This window comes from Dysidea avara, chromosome 9, assembly GCF_963678975.1.
Source record: "Dysidea avara chromosome 9, odDysAvar1.4, whole genome shotgun sequence".
In the NCBI taxonomy this organism is placed as follows: domain Eukaryota; kingdom Metazoa; phylum Porifera; class Demospongiae; order Dictyoceratida; family Dysideidae; genus Dysidea; species Dysidea avara.
In genome coordinates this window covers 5,535,194-5,551,355 of record NC_089280.1, presented here as the reverse complement: position 1 = coordinate 5,551,355, position 16,162 = coordinate 5,535,194, and the positions used below count along the sequence as shown (strand labels likewise).

General features: G+C 37.3%; 1 protein-coding gene across 3 annotated transcripts in view; it reads right to left on the bottom strand.

Annotated features, from left to right (window-relative positions):
• Positions 1-16,162, bottom strand: part of LOC136266912 (coiled-coil domain-containing protein 180-like) — a 31,812-nt gene that overhangs the window by 373 nt on the left and 15,277 nt on the right. The window contains exons 16-43 of one of the 3 annotated variants that reach the window (XM_066061957.1): positions 11,655-11,759; positions 11,417-11,608; positions 9,542-9,581; positions 9,390-9,490; positions 9,042-9,195; positions 6,982-7,063; positions 6,857-6,938; positions 6,699-6,792; positions 6,531-6,643; positions 6,413-6,480; positions 6,212-6,254; positions 5,329-5,432; positions 4,564-4,624; positions 4,378-4,493; positions 4,235-4,319; positions 4,079-4,177; positions 3,828-4,021; positions 3,707-3,771; positions 3,156-3,196; positions 3,046-3,101; positions 2,623-2,700; positions 2,503-2,569; positions 2,060-2,204; positions 1,772-1,932; positions 1,115-1,252; positions 952-1,063; positions 739-813; positions 604-686 (exon numbers count right to left, since the gene is read on the bottom strand). In XM_066061957.1, coding sequence (XP_065918029.1) covers positions 604-686; positions 739-813; positions 952-1,063; positions 1,115-1,252; positions 1,772-1,932; positions 2,060-2,204; positions 2,503-2,569; positions 2,623-2,700; positions 3,046-3,101; positions 3,156-3,196; positions 3,707-3,771; positions 3,828-4,021; positions 4,079-4,177; positions 4,235-4,319; positions 4,378-4,493; positions 4,564-4,624; positions 5,329-5,432; positions 6,212-6,254; positions 6,413-6,480; positions 6,531-6,643; positions 6,699-6,792; positions 6,857-6,938; positions 6,982-7,063; positions 9,042-9,195; positions 9,390-9,490; positions 9,542-9,581; positions 11,417-11,608; positions 11,655-11,759 — 2,754 coding nt within the window. The remainder of the gene's footprint in view (positions 1-603; positions 687-738; positions 814-951; positions 1,064-1,114; positions 1,253-1,771; positions 1,933-2,059; positions 2,205-2,502; positions 2,570-2,622; positions 2,701-3,045; positions 3,102-3,155; positions 3,197-3,706; positions 3,772-3,827; positions 4,022-4,078; positions 4,178-4,234; positions 4,320-4,377; positions 4,494-4,563; positions 4,625-5,328; positions 5,433-6,211; positions 6,255-6,412; positions 6,481-6,530; positions 6,644-6,698; positions 6,793-6,856; positions 6,939-6,981; positions 7,064-9,041; positions 9,196-9,389; positions 9,491-9,541; positions 9,582-11,416; positions 11,609-11,654; positions 11,760-16,162) is intronic. The other 2 variants (XM_066061959.1, XM_066061958.1) reach the window with 2 other exon arrangements.

Sequence of the window (16,162 nt, the reverse complement as noted above, 5' to 3'; positions counted from 1 at the left end):
AGTACCATTGGTAACAGTACTCACAATACAAGAAAATTATAAACCCTCAGTTAAAAAACTAAAAAAATATTTGTCACGGATCATGTTGAAAAAGGCTCTTAGTCACTGGTCAAGGTAAACTAATTTTTCAAAAGTAGTAAGTCATTGGTAGTTATCCAATTGCAAATTTACAGCTATCAAACTAACTATTGGTCAACAGTCAACTCACACATACACAATTTAAATGGTGATCACTTCCTTCCAAAACACAAACTTTACTTGGGATCCTTAGGATTCCTGACAACTAAGTATTTGTATCCTATTGTTCATTCCTTTCACTCTAATAAAGCAGTAAGGAAATTTGGGACTACTCTAATAAAACAGTCACATAATAGACCTCACAATCATTCCCACTTTTCTCAAACTATGAATATGTCATGGATGGTTTGGTGTACGGTATTAGAAAAGACTGTGTCATATGGGGGGGGGGGGGGGGGGGGGACACGATATTAGCTAAACACTGGTAAAAAAATAGCAACATCATGTGGTAACTAGTACACTGTTAAGACATCAACATGTCTGCCAATTTTATGCAGCATACATTTTCACCACACATGATATTACCTTAAATGGCAGGTTGCCAGTAGCTAGTGGTGGCCAGTCAACACCAATCTTACTAGTTGTTCTAGTACCAGTCACATCAGATACTGTAATAACATGTGTAGTGTATCAGTGATAATGTGTGATGGGTATTGTTACCATTAGGGTCACTGTCTTGTTTCATGTGTTGTCTCAGTAACTGTTCTAGCTCTGGCCTCTCACCATACTTGTTACCTAGTGATCAAACATCAAGATAAACATCAACAGTAATAGCATGGCAATACACAGTGATAGAATGATCAAGATTAATCAACATAAATAGATCATGATCAACATGACAATCAGTCAGTAAGACACTGATCAAGGCCTCACCTCCACTGATCACATCATCAATAGTAATACAATCATCAAGTGATGTCAACAATGACTGAGTCTTACTAACTAACTCCATCACAAATAACTCCAAGTGTTCCTTCTCTTTGTTCTATACATTATAATGTACTCCACAATACACACACTACTACTATACACTGACCTGTATGGCTAACAAGTGATCATTGATAGTGTCCAGTGTCTTCTGGTGTCTGTCAGCTTCTTGTTCACAAAGAATGGATAACTCTTTAGCATTATTAGGGTGACCTAGTGCTGGTCTAAGGGATGATCTGTGTTCTGCCTAGAGAGGTTACGGGGTATAAAAACTAATAAGATGATCATATTGATGAGAGCCACTTTAGCTGCTATGTTTGGGATCTACTTGACATGGTCATTACATTGAGGCAGGGGCAGCGGAGAAGGGAGCTGTAGCCCCTGTGAAAAAAAAATTATGGGGGGATGCCCCCCCCCCCCCCCCCTAAAATTATCTATATTGCTGTGATGGAGAGCCTAGCTCAATAGCAATATTTCGAGATACTCTAATAGAGCAGTCACAGTATTCTTAGAAGAGCAGTGTAGCAAGCTAGTTGGTGGAGGGCAGCAGGTAGTGACCTCTTTTATTTTTGGTCTGACTTACAGCTAGGCCATGGCATCACCAAGCTAGAAGACCCCCCAGCCCCCCCTTAAATAAGGTGTCTCCTCCGCCCTTGCATTGAGGTGGTCTAATTAATGAAGTCATGAGTACACCTTAAGTGGGACATACTTAAAATGGTCACAATAATAAGTTGACAAGAGAACTTTACTAAATTATCACACTTACTTGTTGTACTTGTGAAGACTTCAAGTATTGTTGATGATCCTTGTCTAGTTGTCCAGTATCATTATTACACAATACAGTGTGTCTATTAGTAACATCTGATAATATTATTAGTGGTAGTCCCATTAGTATTGTCATCAGTTCCCTCAGTTGACTATTAAACTCTACAATAATAGGTGCATGATCACTAATCTGATATAGTATGGTATGCATTTATAATTTTACAATTCACACACGCATGCACGCACGCACGCACGCACGCACGCACACACACAGATCTAGAGGTCATACCATCAATACATTCCCTGCTGTACTCCTCTGCCTGTAGTTGGTAGGAGTGTAGTCGTTCTATCAGGGAATCCATACAAGTCTCAAATGTGTCAGGAATATCGTCCGGTCTGGTTGAAGGGGATGCTCCTTTAGTGCGGTAGTATTGCTATAGTAAAAGAGCATATGATAGTGTCACTGGTAGAATAGTAAACTTCTCTAATAAAGCAGTCAACAGGTGATAATGATTTTGGGATTAAGGAGAATTAATGCCAGTTCAATACAAAATAGACTATTCTACATACAAGCATATCTATGTCATTGTGTAATACACTGTCACCATCATGTACGACAATTCTTTATAGCACCTCTGTTACAAAGAACCCTTTAAATTAAGACCATCTGAGAAACCTCAACTTATTTCTCTAAGACCAATTAAAGTACACATACAGTGTCTATACACTTACTTCACAAGTCTTGTACAGGCTGAGGTGAGACTCTCGTAACACTCTCCTGATCTTGGGAAGGAAACAACTACAACAAGTACATCATTATCATCATCATTAGGGGTAATGGCTGCTACTCACTCAGACTTATCATCTCCACCACCTGTCCCATACTTGACATTCTTCCTGTCGATAAGTCTCTCATCTTTCCTCTTCCTACTATAACCCAACCATGTGATAACTGACTTGATATGTATGTAGTATACAGGGTGTACTCAGGGGAGTTCCCAAGGGACATACTTGAAACATTGTGATATTTGTACTTCAAAATTTTAACTGAGGGATCCAGCATGGAATATTGCACATATATTTATTTCTTGGGTATGCCACTAGCAGAAGTACACAAAACTCAATAGATAAATATGGTGTCATCTTATATAAGCTCCTGTACTCTAATAAAGGAATCAGAGAACATGTCAATTTCTCTAATAGAACAGTCGCCATTATGTAAGCTGCCTCTTCAACACATCCCAGGTACACCTCTGATATACATGAACAATGTACCTCTGTTGTCTAGATGTTCTCTTGTCCTCTTGTGAAGATGCTGCTACTGAAGAAGTCTATTGTGAACATGTCAATACTAGTGTGTACTATGTTATGATGAGGGTACCTACCCTGACACTGTCCCTGCTACTGTACAGTGGACTATGGCCAGCTACAGGACACAATAGTACTAACATGAAATCTGTGCAAAATGTTAGAGTAGAGTTATGAGAATTGCCAAAATTTCTCTGACATTTTGTGCTGTTACGGTAAAACTGATCAAAATGTCATGGTACTGTGTTTGCGTCACGTACTCTCTCCCCTAAACATCCTCTATCTCATAAAATCTCACAACACACATTGTAATATTTACTGACAGATGACTCAACAGTGCTACACTATATGCAACTCCAAAAACCATGTATACCTCATCAATTGCTAACAGAAATAGTTACTAATTTATACTATATTCTGATGATTTTCTGCCAGCCTCTTAAATTACACACTAGGTATAATCTACCATAAATGGTAAAGCTTAAAATTTCACGTATTCAATTTAGTGGGGAAAGTTTTGTTTTGAAACTACAAAAAATGCAAAACTTTCCTTGTTTATGGTAGTTCAAATAAAAGTTTTCTCAACTGTTAACTCTTATTGCTTTATTAGAGTGTTTTAGTTACTCACCTACAAGTGATCGGTTTGCATCAAAATTAGGTTCAGAGACAAACTGCCTCTTAGTAGAAACATACCTACACCACATACACAATAATGCACTACACATTTGATCACAATCAACACTACTAACTCTAGTATGCTCTTAGTAATGTTAACAGCTGATATTGGGGCTGGTGAGGCATTACTTGTTGATGACTCAGTTAAGAAGCCAACTTTTGATGGAGCTTTATGTGCTGTGACTGAGCAGTGTAAATACTCCACTCTCTTTGAACATGCCCCAAATATGGTAGCCAAGGAGTTCATCAAATCTGAGGGAGTGACAGCCTAAAGGAGTGAAGAGCATGGTACATGTTGTGACTTGTTGTAATTGTCAACACTTACAGGCTTATCAGGACTGGGGTGTTTACAGGTGTAACAATTGTCATTAAGGGCGTGCACCATTTGGAGTAACTGCTGTGATTGGGAATTGCTAGCTGCAACCTGCAACCAGACACAAAATAAATTCTACAGTTTTTTCTTAAATAAATAATAAATCACTTTAGTTTTAATTTGCACTTGAGTGTGTGTCAACTGAACTGATAATTTGTCCAGAAATTTCACATCCACTTCATGATAACTGTACCTATAATAAAGTACACCCTATCCACTGTTGTTGTTATTGTTGTTATACACCACAATACCTTTCGGTAAACTCTTGCCATTTTCTTGTTACTAGTTCTTGTTGTGTTAGTAATACTGTACTGATCTCATTGGTCACTGTGGTGTGTGCTGACTTGATCTTTGTAGTGAGACGATCCTAATAGTAGGATATGATGTACATGTGTTATGTGTGAAGTAATGTGGTGTGTGTACTACAGAATACTTACCAGTTTCTTGTCAAAAAATTCCACTTCCTCTCGGCAATAATTGCCACCATTTGAAAATAATCTTTTATAAGGGATGAGATATACACTGTATGTACTTGCTGTAATTTTTGGCAACCACACACACACAAATATGCACCCCCATAATACACACACTACAGACATGCATACACATTACATTTACACATACGTAGACAGACACACATGCATGTATTACACACTAAACACAAACACACACACACCTAAAAGAAGCCTACAGCAACCATTCGAAACATAGTCATTGCCACCCAGCGAACCAGCACTAGTACTGCAATGCCTGTGCACCACTTGTGCAGGTAAATCCTCTTGGGGCAGGGCTAGCAACCCGCAGGAGGACTGCCCAGGTCTCATGAAGAAAGATCACAGAACCTGAAGTTTCACAACGACCACAACACTACTAAGCCAGACAAGGTATTTACTTCCCCAGTAAATACCAGGTACCCACTGGGGTGGGCCGCTTCCCTAGTTGGCACCAGGCCACCAAGTTCCAGATGTACAGCTGTGTAGACTAGAGCAATGTGAGTAAAGCTTAGGAAACAACGACAACAACACCAAATTGGCATAACCAGGCATTGAACCTAGATTACCAGGCTGATACTCTAGCCAGCTCTTCAGAAAAACACACACAGCACACACTACACTACACACACACACACGCACGCACGCACTACACACACACACACGCACGCACGCACGCACGCACGCACTACACACACACTATTAACACACTTGAGAGATGATCTAAAGTTGTCATTAGCTAGAGACAAATCACTGGCAGTATTCTCCAGACACAACTGATAGTTCTCAGTAGTATGGGACAACCATGACTTGTGCTGTGTACGATACAAACACCATATTATTCCATAACACACACAATACTAAAGTTTCTGCAGTTATAAAGCTTGATACTAAACTTGGTAAACTGCAATTAAATAATAATACTCTTTAATGGCAATAACTTGTACTCCAGCTGTGCTCCAAACTCCCAACAAGGAATCATGTTGATACTAGCAGCACTTTCAGACTACAAGCAGTTCAGAACTAAAATGGTCATAAGTAGATTGGAACGTTAAACATTTTGTATCAGGGAGTCTGTGTACACATCTACACTAAGAAGATTACAAGATGGCCAATTTGTAGTGACTCTCAAGTGAAGTGGTATACGCAGTTTAGAGACACAACAAGAATTATTTCACTTATAAACACAACTACTTATCCTAGACAATACACAGAGTGCTCTATCACTCTATTACAAGGATCAGTGAAGTGACAAGACTTGACACATCTCTAGCTAAAAACTACATACTATAAGGCTGAGACATTATTTACAAAAGCAAAACACTTTATAAGATTGATTGTCCCCCATACACTGAAACTCTACAATAACCTATTACTGTAATAATGTTCAACCTCTGATAATTCAGTCATGTACAGCAATTACTTTGTAATTATTATTATTATTATTACTACAATATCTTTTTATTATTACAGTATCTCTCTCCTGTTCATGGCCAAATTTTGTCTATCACTCAATGGATTAATCCAATTGTCAGCCTACTTGTTCTACTAATCCCAAGCCTACCCCTTCCTCTATAACACAACAATTGTTTACCTGATCAATGGTGGTCTTCATATCCTGCTCCACCTTGTTCAACCTGGACCACAGGCATGTAACATAATATGATCAGCCCACCCTTAGCATATTTGCATACTGCCCACTACCTAGTAGGGGTGTTGTGGGAGTGTGTAGTGTGTTTGTGTGTGGACCAAGTTATGTAGAGGATGACATGAAAAGATTAAGATGAAGACTTACTCTGATAACGTAGTTGAAGCCAGTAATCTTTCTTCTGTCATGTTCATGTCCACTAAGAGTTGCTCATACTATAAACCAGTACCTAACTTTAACAAACATGTTATTCATTGTACTATACCTTAGCTTGTAGCTGGTCATTCAAGGTACTAATACTAGCCTTATGGTTGGCTACCTCAGCATTAGTCCCCTGTATGTGACGACTGAGTCTCTCCCGATGAGCTATTAGCTCACCTGTATACAATGTATACACCATGGGATATACCAGTAACTAGTTATTATAACCTACTGGCTCGGACATTGTGAATGTCTTGAGTAATCCTAGTTAGTCTCGGCTCATGAAGGTGTAACCTCAGGTCTAGCTCAGTAGTATATTCTTCCTCCTGTGTGTACATAGTATTAGAGAAAATACTTGAAAGACTATATATTGGTAGCATCAACACTGACCTTGCCACATAACTCCGTCTTGACTTTTGTGACAAGTGACACTTTCCATGACTCCAAGTGTTCCAGGTAACATTTCCTTATACTATGAAGGGATCATATCACTGATACATGTATATGATGTTTACCTCTTCTTAACATCATAGAACATCTCATCAGAGATGACAAGGTGTTCGGTCATTACACTGTGTGTAATAGACAGGTCACTCTCTGTAGACCAAACAATATACAATATCATACACTTAACATCAGTAGTATTAATTCAGATATGTACACAAGAAATTCATTTTGATTTAGTGAACACGAACTACACAATTAAGTATGTGTGCCTACAAAAATTAAGTGCTGTACACTCAACACTTTGAGGGCCATGAGTGAAATAAATTCCATTAATTGGATCACTAAATATTTGAGGCATACTGTATTCCAATTACGTAGACCCTCTACTTGTTTGTTTACAGAACCAAAACTGGTATTACAGGGTGCTGCCGCTGATAAGGTGTGGACATTAAATAAACACCTAACTGGTAGAAGGTGGTGTAAAGGCTTGTTCTTACTAATCACTTACAAGTAGTTTAATCAAGGTACAACAAGTAGAGTAATCTAACTAGGCTGATTTCAAACAAATAATGTCCACATACATACTTCAATTACTTACACACACACTGAAATTGTACAGTGTAATGATGGCACTAAAACGCACGTTAGAAAATAGCCACCGTTCAGATGTGTACTTAAACAAGAATCTCCTTCAGAAATGTGTGGTATACTAACAATTCAAGTAAAAAGAGGTCATGGCCTCAAGGGTATTGCCAATTTAACAATACCACAATACCAACTCTCTTTATACTCATTTACAGTACTAACACTGGTGTTACTGGGTACTACTGGTGTTACTGGGTGCTACTGGTGTTACTGGGTGCTACTGGGTACTACTGGTGACAAGGTGTGAATATCAAATACATGCCTAAAATTAGAGGGTGGTGTAATGGACTTGTTCAATTACTGCTACTATTTTTATTGTTTGTTTACAAAACACCTGTAAAGGTATAAAACTACATAGGGTCTAAGGAGGACTTTGAACTGAACCCTTGTAGTACATTCAGCACTCAGACACCACAACACAGAGGTTTAAATTCATTTAGAGATGAGCAGGATACTCAGTCCTAGTTAATAGTTATAGCTGTTAAGCATTTTAAGACCCTCAACCATCAAATTCCACAAATCTTTAATAAGCAATCATGTCCATTAATTGTACACTTTTGGTGGAATATGGACACCGGTATCCTATTTTTGTAATAAAGGATTATGCAGTACATTGGGACCTTAACTACATACACCAGTGTCAGGATTACATCCTTAATTTGCTTTAAATTAAGGATGTAATCCTGACACTGGGTCCACACTATACGTATGTTAGTATATACCATTATACAATAGATCTGCAAGGTTAATGCCAACTTTTGTATGTGACTATATATACTCCTTTAAATGCATTACCATAGCCTGGAATAGAAAGTCACAAAATATGTTGACTGAAACATGTTGTAACAGTACAGTCTGAACATTAAGAATTACCATTGTCTATTACCCACTCACTGGTTTAAGCCACATCCTGTAAATGTAAATAATAACCAATAGAGGGTATTCTCTATACACTTTAATAACATCCCCATATACATACACCTACTCCTTGATGATGAACACATTACACAATAGGCCTTCAATTACTAACAATAACGTAATGTGAACAAATTACTCCAGGGTGGATCTTGACATAATTTAATTTTATAAGATTACAAGTTGAGTTAGTTCATCCTTTCCATGTTCTAACACTAACACATCCTGGCTATAGTCTACTAACAACCTTTCATGTGTGTAAATAATAAGATGAATATTAGTGTGTGGGTATTGTGTGTGTACATATCTCATTAACTGATATCTTAATTAGTTAGTTCACAGTGAGCATACTTTATTATGGAAGGTATACCGTTTGCTATTTTTCAATACCGCCCAGCTCTAGAACCTATATAAACCAAACCACACTGTGTGCATGTACTCTCTCACACAAGCACCACACACTGTACAAAAATGTACGCATACTACGCACGCATGCAATATACACAACCATCACACACGCACGCATGCACACACACACACACACACACGCACACACTACACAACAAACCTTCATCCTGGGTCAGAAACACACTGGGGTTATTATCAGTTTGAGAATCAACAGGCACATCACTACCTTGTGGCTTATCCCCCAACACTGACTGGTCACACACATAATACACTGTACCAGTACTAGTCTGTATCATCTCAATAGCTACAGGAATCTGTAGGACAATGAAGTGTATTAACAAACTAACAACACAAGTGTATGTCACCTTCTAACAAGGACCTATTTTATTACAAAAGCTACAAGTCAACCACACTTTAGTTCCTCTCAAATTACATTAAATTGTTTCCTATTCACAGAATACATGTTACTGATTATAATAATTAGGATGTGTGTGATTCCATCCCCTACCTGTGCCACGGTGGTAGCTCTTCCTAATCTTGATTCTGCTGGTGTGACTGAAGTCTTCCTAGTATCTGTTCTAATGGAGCCTAGGGTAGTCTTCCTTGACTCTGTGAATATCATTTAATATGGTAATATCACATTGTACATGTTGTGCTTACTTTGGTCAAGCACTGATTTGGATGTCTTTCCTTTCTGCTTCTTTAGAAAAAAATACAAAGATAATACATATCTAAACAAGTACTGTGAAACCACTTGTGTGTGTGTATTTAAAAACCACCTCTATGACCAGACAACTTAAAATTCCCCTTAATGTTATCATAAACTTTCAGCTATTCCTAATAAGGACATGTTTCACTGGTAACTGTATTCACTTAAGGCACATGTCAGTGCTTTGTTTGATGATGAAATTATTCTAATTTTGGTTATTTCAGTAAGTTTTCTGAATAATTAGGATTTTCCCCAACACAGTTAGAAATTAATAGCTAATATGATGTACACATTAGGATTTCCCCTGGTGTGAGACCCAAGTTAATTAATTGATAATGTATAAATGAATAAATAGTTCTACTAGTAACTTTTTTTATTACTGATCAATAAGTGTACAGTGGAACCTGTTAATCAGGACACTTGAAAATGAGGACACCTGTGTAATCTTGACACTTGGTAATGGTCCCAAAGTATCCCTTAGCATGTAAACTGACCTGGAAAATCAGGACGCCTCAATAATCAGGACACTATTGCAAGATGTCCTTAATACACAGGTTTCACTGTAAACAAACTGTTACAATAGATGACTAAATCCCATATTGGGGACCAAATGAAGAAAATCAAATAGTTCTATTTTATAAAGATCATTAATAATAAATAAAAGAAACTTTAAACCCTCAATAACAATGTACCAGGGGAATATTTCAGAGCAAGTGTCATCATAACTGACTACTATCCAGTGTGTATGCATATATATTAATTGTGTGTCATGGTTTGTTTGGGTAGGAATCCTGAATTGAAGGTGATAAAAACAAAGCTGCTTTTGGTATAGATACATTAGCACTTCAAGTCTAGTGTAACAAGTACCAGCAGTTGGGTGAACAGATATTTAATACACCAATCTTTAAGACAATCGTATTAGGAGCCATCAAGAATATATTGCTTTTGGAAGATTGGCCGCTAACAAAGAAGGGATACACAAAACCTATGTATTAAGGACACCTTGGGACCAACTAAAAGTGTCCTGATTATTAAGGTGTCCTGATTTTTCAGGTAAGTTTACATGCTAAGGGATATTTAGGACCATTAGCAAGTATCCAGATTACACAGGTGTCCTCATTTCAAACATCCTGACTTACACGTTCCACTGTTAAACAAATTCCAGACCAGTGGCAAGTTCTATGTGGCATTAAGGATGTAATTTTTTGCTTGACTTGCGCATTGGGAGAGAAGGATATCAAATCATTTTAGAATGGTTAAAAATTGTCAAAGCCCGCATTTTGGTCTGCCTGCCTGTCTCACTACCTGACTACAGTCGCCAAGCTAGAGGCCAAACGAAGCAGCACACAGCCACCATTGTACGGCACAATAACAAACTCACAAGTGGGATGCGCCTTTTGTAGTTCCAATTAATGCATTGGGCAGCAGCTAAGCTGGGCTGATAAAACGACTGCAATGGCCACACCCCTTAAACAATTAGAACATGCCATCACACCTCTAATATCAGTGCTGAAGCCACACCCCTCACCAACAATCTAGTTCTGGAGAGAAAAAAAGGTATTGCACCACAGCTCCTAGCTTAATCTACTGTGTAGCTGAGTAGCAAGATCGAGATACTCTAATATAGCAGTCACAGCCACACATGTGTTTTATAGCTATGCTCTACCAAAAAAAGTTAATAAACTAGTACAATGTAATGAGGCCTACTTGGTATTGTAGCAATGTGGGAAAATCTCTAAATTGGCATGTTTTTATTGCACTAGTGGTAATATAATAAGTACCTGATAGCAAACTGTTTATTATCAAGATCAACAATGAGTGAATACCTTCTGCTGTATTGGAGGGTCCCTACTGACCCCAAAATATTGACATAATCCACCATCATATCTCATTAACTCTTCATCCACCATTGAAGGGTGACATGATGCCTTCTCCTTCAGTTCAGCATGGAAGCTAACATATCCCTCCAATATCTGCTCCAATAGCTTAGTAGCTTCACACAACTGTTGTGATAACACCTGTAACATTACTATAGTAAAATAATAGTACTATGTCATTATCTACCTCATCAGTGGATCCCTCCCTCATCATGGCTAACACAACATCTAATTTGGTCTCTAATTGTTGATTATCATTATTGTGTTGAGTACGACATTCCTCCAGTGCCTCCTGTAACATAGGGTAAGGGTGTATGGTACAGCACACTTGTAGTTGAGTCATTACAAAACTATTAGCAATATGCACCTAGAGGGAAATCTCATTAGTTAATGGAACACCATAAAGCACAGTGGCTATGACATGGTCACTACGAGGTGGTCTTATTAATGAGGTCATGAAGTACACCTTAGCTGTGTTTGGGACCTACTTGACATGGTCACTATAATAAGGTGGTCTTTTTTTATAAGTGGTACCACTATGTGTGGCTACACTGTATGCAGCATCTCATACCTTAACTTATCAACCATTATAACCAATATTAAAAAGAAAAACAATTTCTGTCAGACAAATCACAGCATCAATGTCCTGGAGTTGTAAAAATATTACTGCTAAGAGTTCTCAGATATTAAGGTTTAGCAAAATTTTGTACAGATTTATATTCTGATTTCAGTTGATTGTAAGCTGAAATTACAGTAAACAAAAATATTAACACACATAATAATCAATACACCAGTAATGTTGCAAATGTTGGCATCGACATTTATAGTAAAGAAGTTGGTCTGACCAAAATTGACAAATGGTGAAATTGGCTGGCCATACTTAGCTTTTCAATTATTTGCCAACCGCTATGTAATTCTCCATTATAATAATCCATCATGTTACTGAGAATGCATTACCATTATATGGACTCCTGAACATGTTAATTTGTTCTTGGTAAAGTAAGTAGTTTAGTGTGAACTATTGTATGTTACTTTTAACTTTGATCTATTAACAATGGGATAGAATGCTCAACCACTACTCAGCCAAATGTATGGTGCAGCTAATATAATGATCGGTAATTTAATGGGATGGAGGCCATAACCCTATAAGCATGGATATACCATTGTCATTATAATATTTTGTGAGATCACATGATACACATGTGTATGTGTGACTGTTATGGGAAATGTGTGTATTGTTTGCAGACAGAAAAAATTAAAACAAGATTTACCATAGGTGTAGTTATCCATGCATATACACCACTGATCTGTACCATTGTGTTCCATAGTGTCTCCTTACTGGAGACATGCTTCTATACCATTGTAAGACCACACTACAAGTTGGGGAATTTTTATTTTTATATTTTTTATTTTGCAGGCTAGCAGGTCATTACATTATCCCATGATTGTCAGAGAATAAGCTGCAAATTTGGATGATAGGAACTGAAGCTTCCTCTAACTAGATCAATGGTAGAAGGCAAATGGTTCAGATATCATATCCAGGAGTGTGGTTGGTAATATTCATAACAATATTACTAGCAGGTCCATCATTGTATTCATAAGCCTCAAATTGGAAAGAAATTTAGTTCATGTCACCACACAAATCTAAAGATATTCATTCATGTGTGGACAATACGTTAAGAACAAAATTGTGTGCAAGCCAAAGAATTTGCATAGTGAAACCAGGTCACCATGTACATAGCAAAGGTTACTGCAATGTCATTGTATAACCCCCAAATGTGGCAATTGTGTAACAAAGTGATCCACCAAAAACAGCCACCAGTATATAATAACAAACATAGCTTAGTAAATATAATTTTGGTCCAAAGGTAGCTAATCAAGTTAAATAGTTTATGCTGATATAATTTACAACCAAAACTAGTGTAGCCAGTCAGGAATTCGTATAATTAATTATACCAATTATCTTCTTTGTGACGGAACGGTTAGAATCGTACAAACAAAACAATATAACCACAACTAACCAGTGAGTTGATTCTATAGTAGGCCACATAAACTTAATATTATTAGTTTCTCATCCACACCTGAACTTGTGTCAACAAAACTTGTCACCCACTGGCAACAGAGTACAGTCACATTAGCAGTTTAGGTAGTGTCTAGTTAGAAGAGACTATGAAATTTGCATTCTAATTCAGCTCCATATTTAGTTAATATGGATGATACAAGCAATAAAATATCAATACCAACATTAGAACAATTGGAAATTTCGATACCTGGTGATCACATGATATTTTGCTTGTGTTTTTGTTGTTGTTTGTTTTGATCTGCTTTACCAGTTAGGCACTGGAGGGCGAACACTGTAGGCAAAGCCTGTACGAGGTGTTTACCACAAGCCAGGGAACCTACGCTAAAATCATTGACTAAAGTGAAGCGGGACAAATACCTAAAAGGGGTTTGAAAAAACCTATCCCTAGCCAGACTTTTACATTGTACCATAAAATTTACTGCTAAACTTACAATGGCCGTGTGTTATGGATGCAAATATTACTGCACGCTTCACGAGTGTATTTATATTGGGCCACGTGAATTTCGATAGTGGATAATACGTAATAATAACGACAGTGCTAAGAGTTCAAACGCACACGTACTCGTACCGACACGAGCATATTATTCGATTGTGGGTTTATACAGCGAGCAGAGACACGAAACGCGACTTGATAATGATGGGTGTAACGCTGTTAGTATTTACTATAATAATCGTAAATAAATTATAGTCATGAATAAAATTATAGTCGCGTATGAATACCACTTTACCGTTAATGGCTCAATCTATTTAGCGCGCGTCATGTAGCATCGAGACAGGTGTCTAGAATTTATCAAAACAGTATTATAGAACTCAATGTGTTCTCCATTTTAGTCAAAGGGACTCCTCAGAACGCTTTCACAATAGCACTAAGAAACTTAATCCCACAATCGATCTCAAGATGCGTTACTATATAATCGCAAAGGACACCAAAGAAATTTGAAGATATACGCACGACATTCCTGAACCAGTGCAATATGCGAGGTGATATATATATACACTGATCTGAGGTGTGAAAGTGGTATATATCGTGACACGTTATCTTACACAATGATTTTTAAAACATCACAGTTGAATAAAACTATTAATATACAAATTTCTAAACACCATAAATATTTATTTATACTGTGGTATTTTTTGATCCAGGATTATAAAATCCGAACTCTATAATTGTTGCACACATAGTTGTCAGTGAATGCATTTAAAGTTATATACAGTATAGTTGAATCATGATCTGCTAGGCATGTACATATATACATATAGAGACTACTACCCCAGTGGATTTTATTATAGTCCTCATAGAAATCAAATCATGCTACTCATGTTTAAAGTACTAGTATCCAAGAAACTTATAAACAACTAATGAACGTTCTCACTATGAAGATCACCTAGATACTTTGTCTGTTCAGTATAAGCTCAAGGACTCACCATGCTTAGAAACTCACTGTGGGACTTGGAACAGACTTTTGCTGGGCTGTCACCCAGCCCAATTCTCATTCATATTTCAAGCTGCCTCCCTACTGCTGTGAACTTGCAATATTGGCATATTCAATGTAATGCAAATCCTTTGGGTGTGCACGACCCACTACAGCTCATATCTTAAGTGGCTGTCCTGTTTCCTTGTCCCAAGAATGTTTCACAATCAAGTTTCAGGCTTCAGGAATTTCTGAGTTCTTTAGCACAGCCAAGTGCCATCTGTATTTATGTATTTACCAGGGATGAGAGCTAGCGAGTCTCCGCAGGATACCATTCCACCATCTTTAATAATTTCTCCATAGCTACCATCTGTCCTGACATCATTATCTACAATGAAACATGTTATAATCCAGTGGCATTACTGGAGTTAACTTGTCCACTGGACACCTTTCATTATCTTGAATCTGTGAGAAACCGCAAACAATCTAAGGAAGAATATTTCCAAATCTTGTCAGAATTAGAACTCAAAACATTATGACACCATTGAGCTGTTCTGGGCCACTATTTACCATCATTGTTAACGGCACTGTATAACACCATGAATTTCTTTGATCAGTTAATCTCAAAGTCACACTGTAGGAAGCTTCTTGTCAAAGCTGCAGGGATTGCGATCAAAGAAGATACTTCTGGCTAGGGACTGTCCAAAATGGACTAAAAATTAATTTTCTTTGCCATGCCCATTTTTGGCATTTGCCATATGTGGTCACGTGAGTACGAGGACATATCATATTAGTTATTTATTTTTAAGTGTATTGTTCAATGCCTTTTACATCAATAATGATGGAGTGATAATGATGAAATTTTATAAATAATATATACACAATACATTACATAAGTGAACAATTACTTATGAGAGGACTATCCATACACTTAGCTAGGAATTCAAAAAGCCAACAACCCCAGATGCCATTTTCCAGCTATTGTTATTGCACATAAGATCCTGAGCATCCACTGTATGGAAAAGGTTAAATGGAATTAAAATTAGAGGCACAAACAATTTACAAGTACATATGTATGTACGTAGTTTATGCATGTATAAAATGATATGTAAATGTTCTATGTACGTTATACTTAAGCTTTAACACCCATGAAATGTCATATCAATTCCAGGAATACATGTATGCTTAAATGAAGCAAAT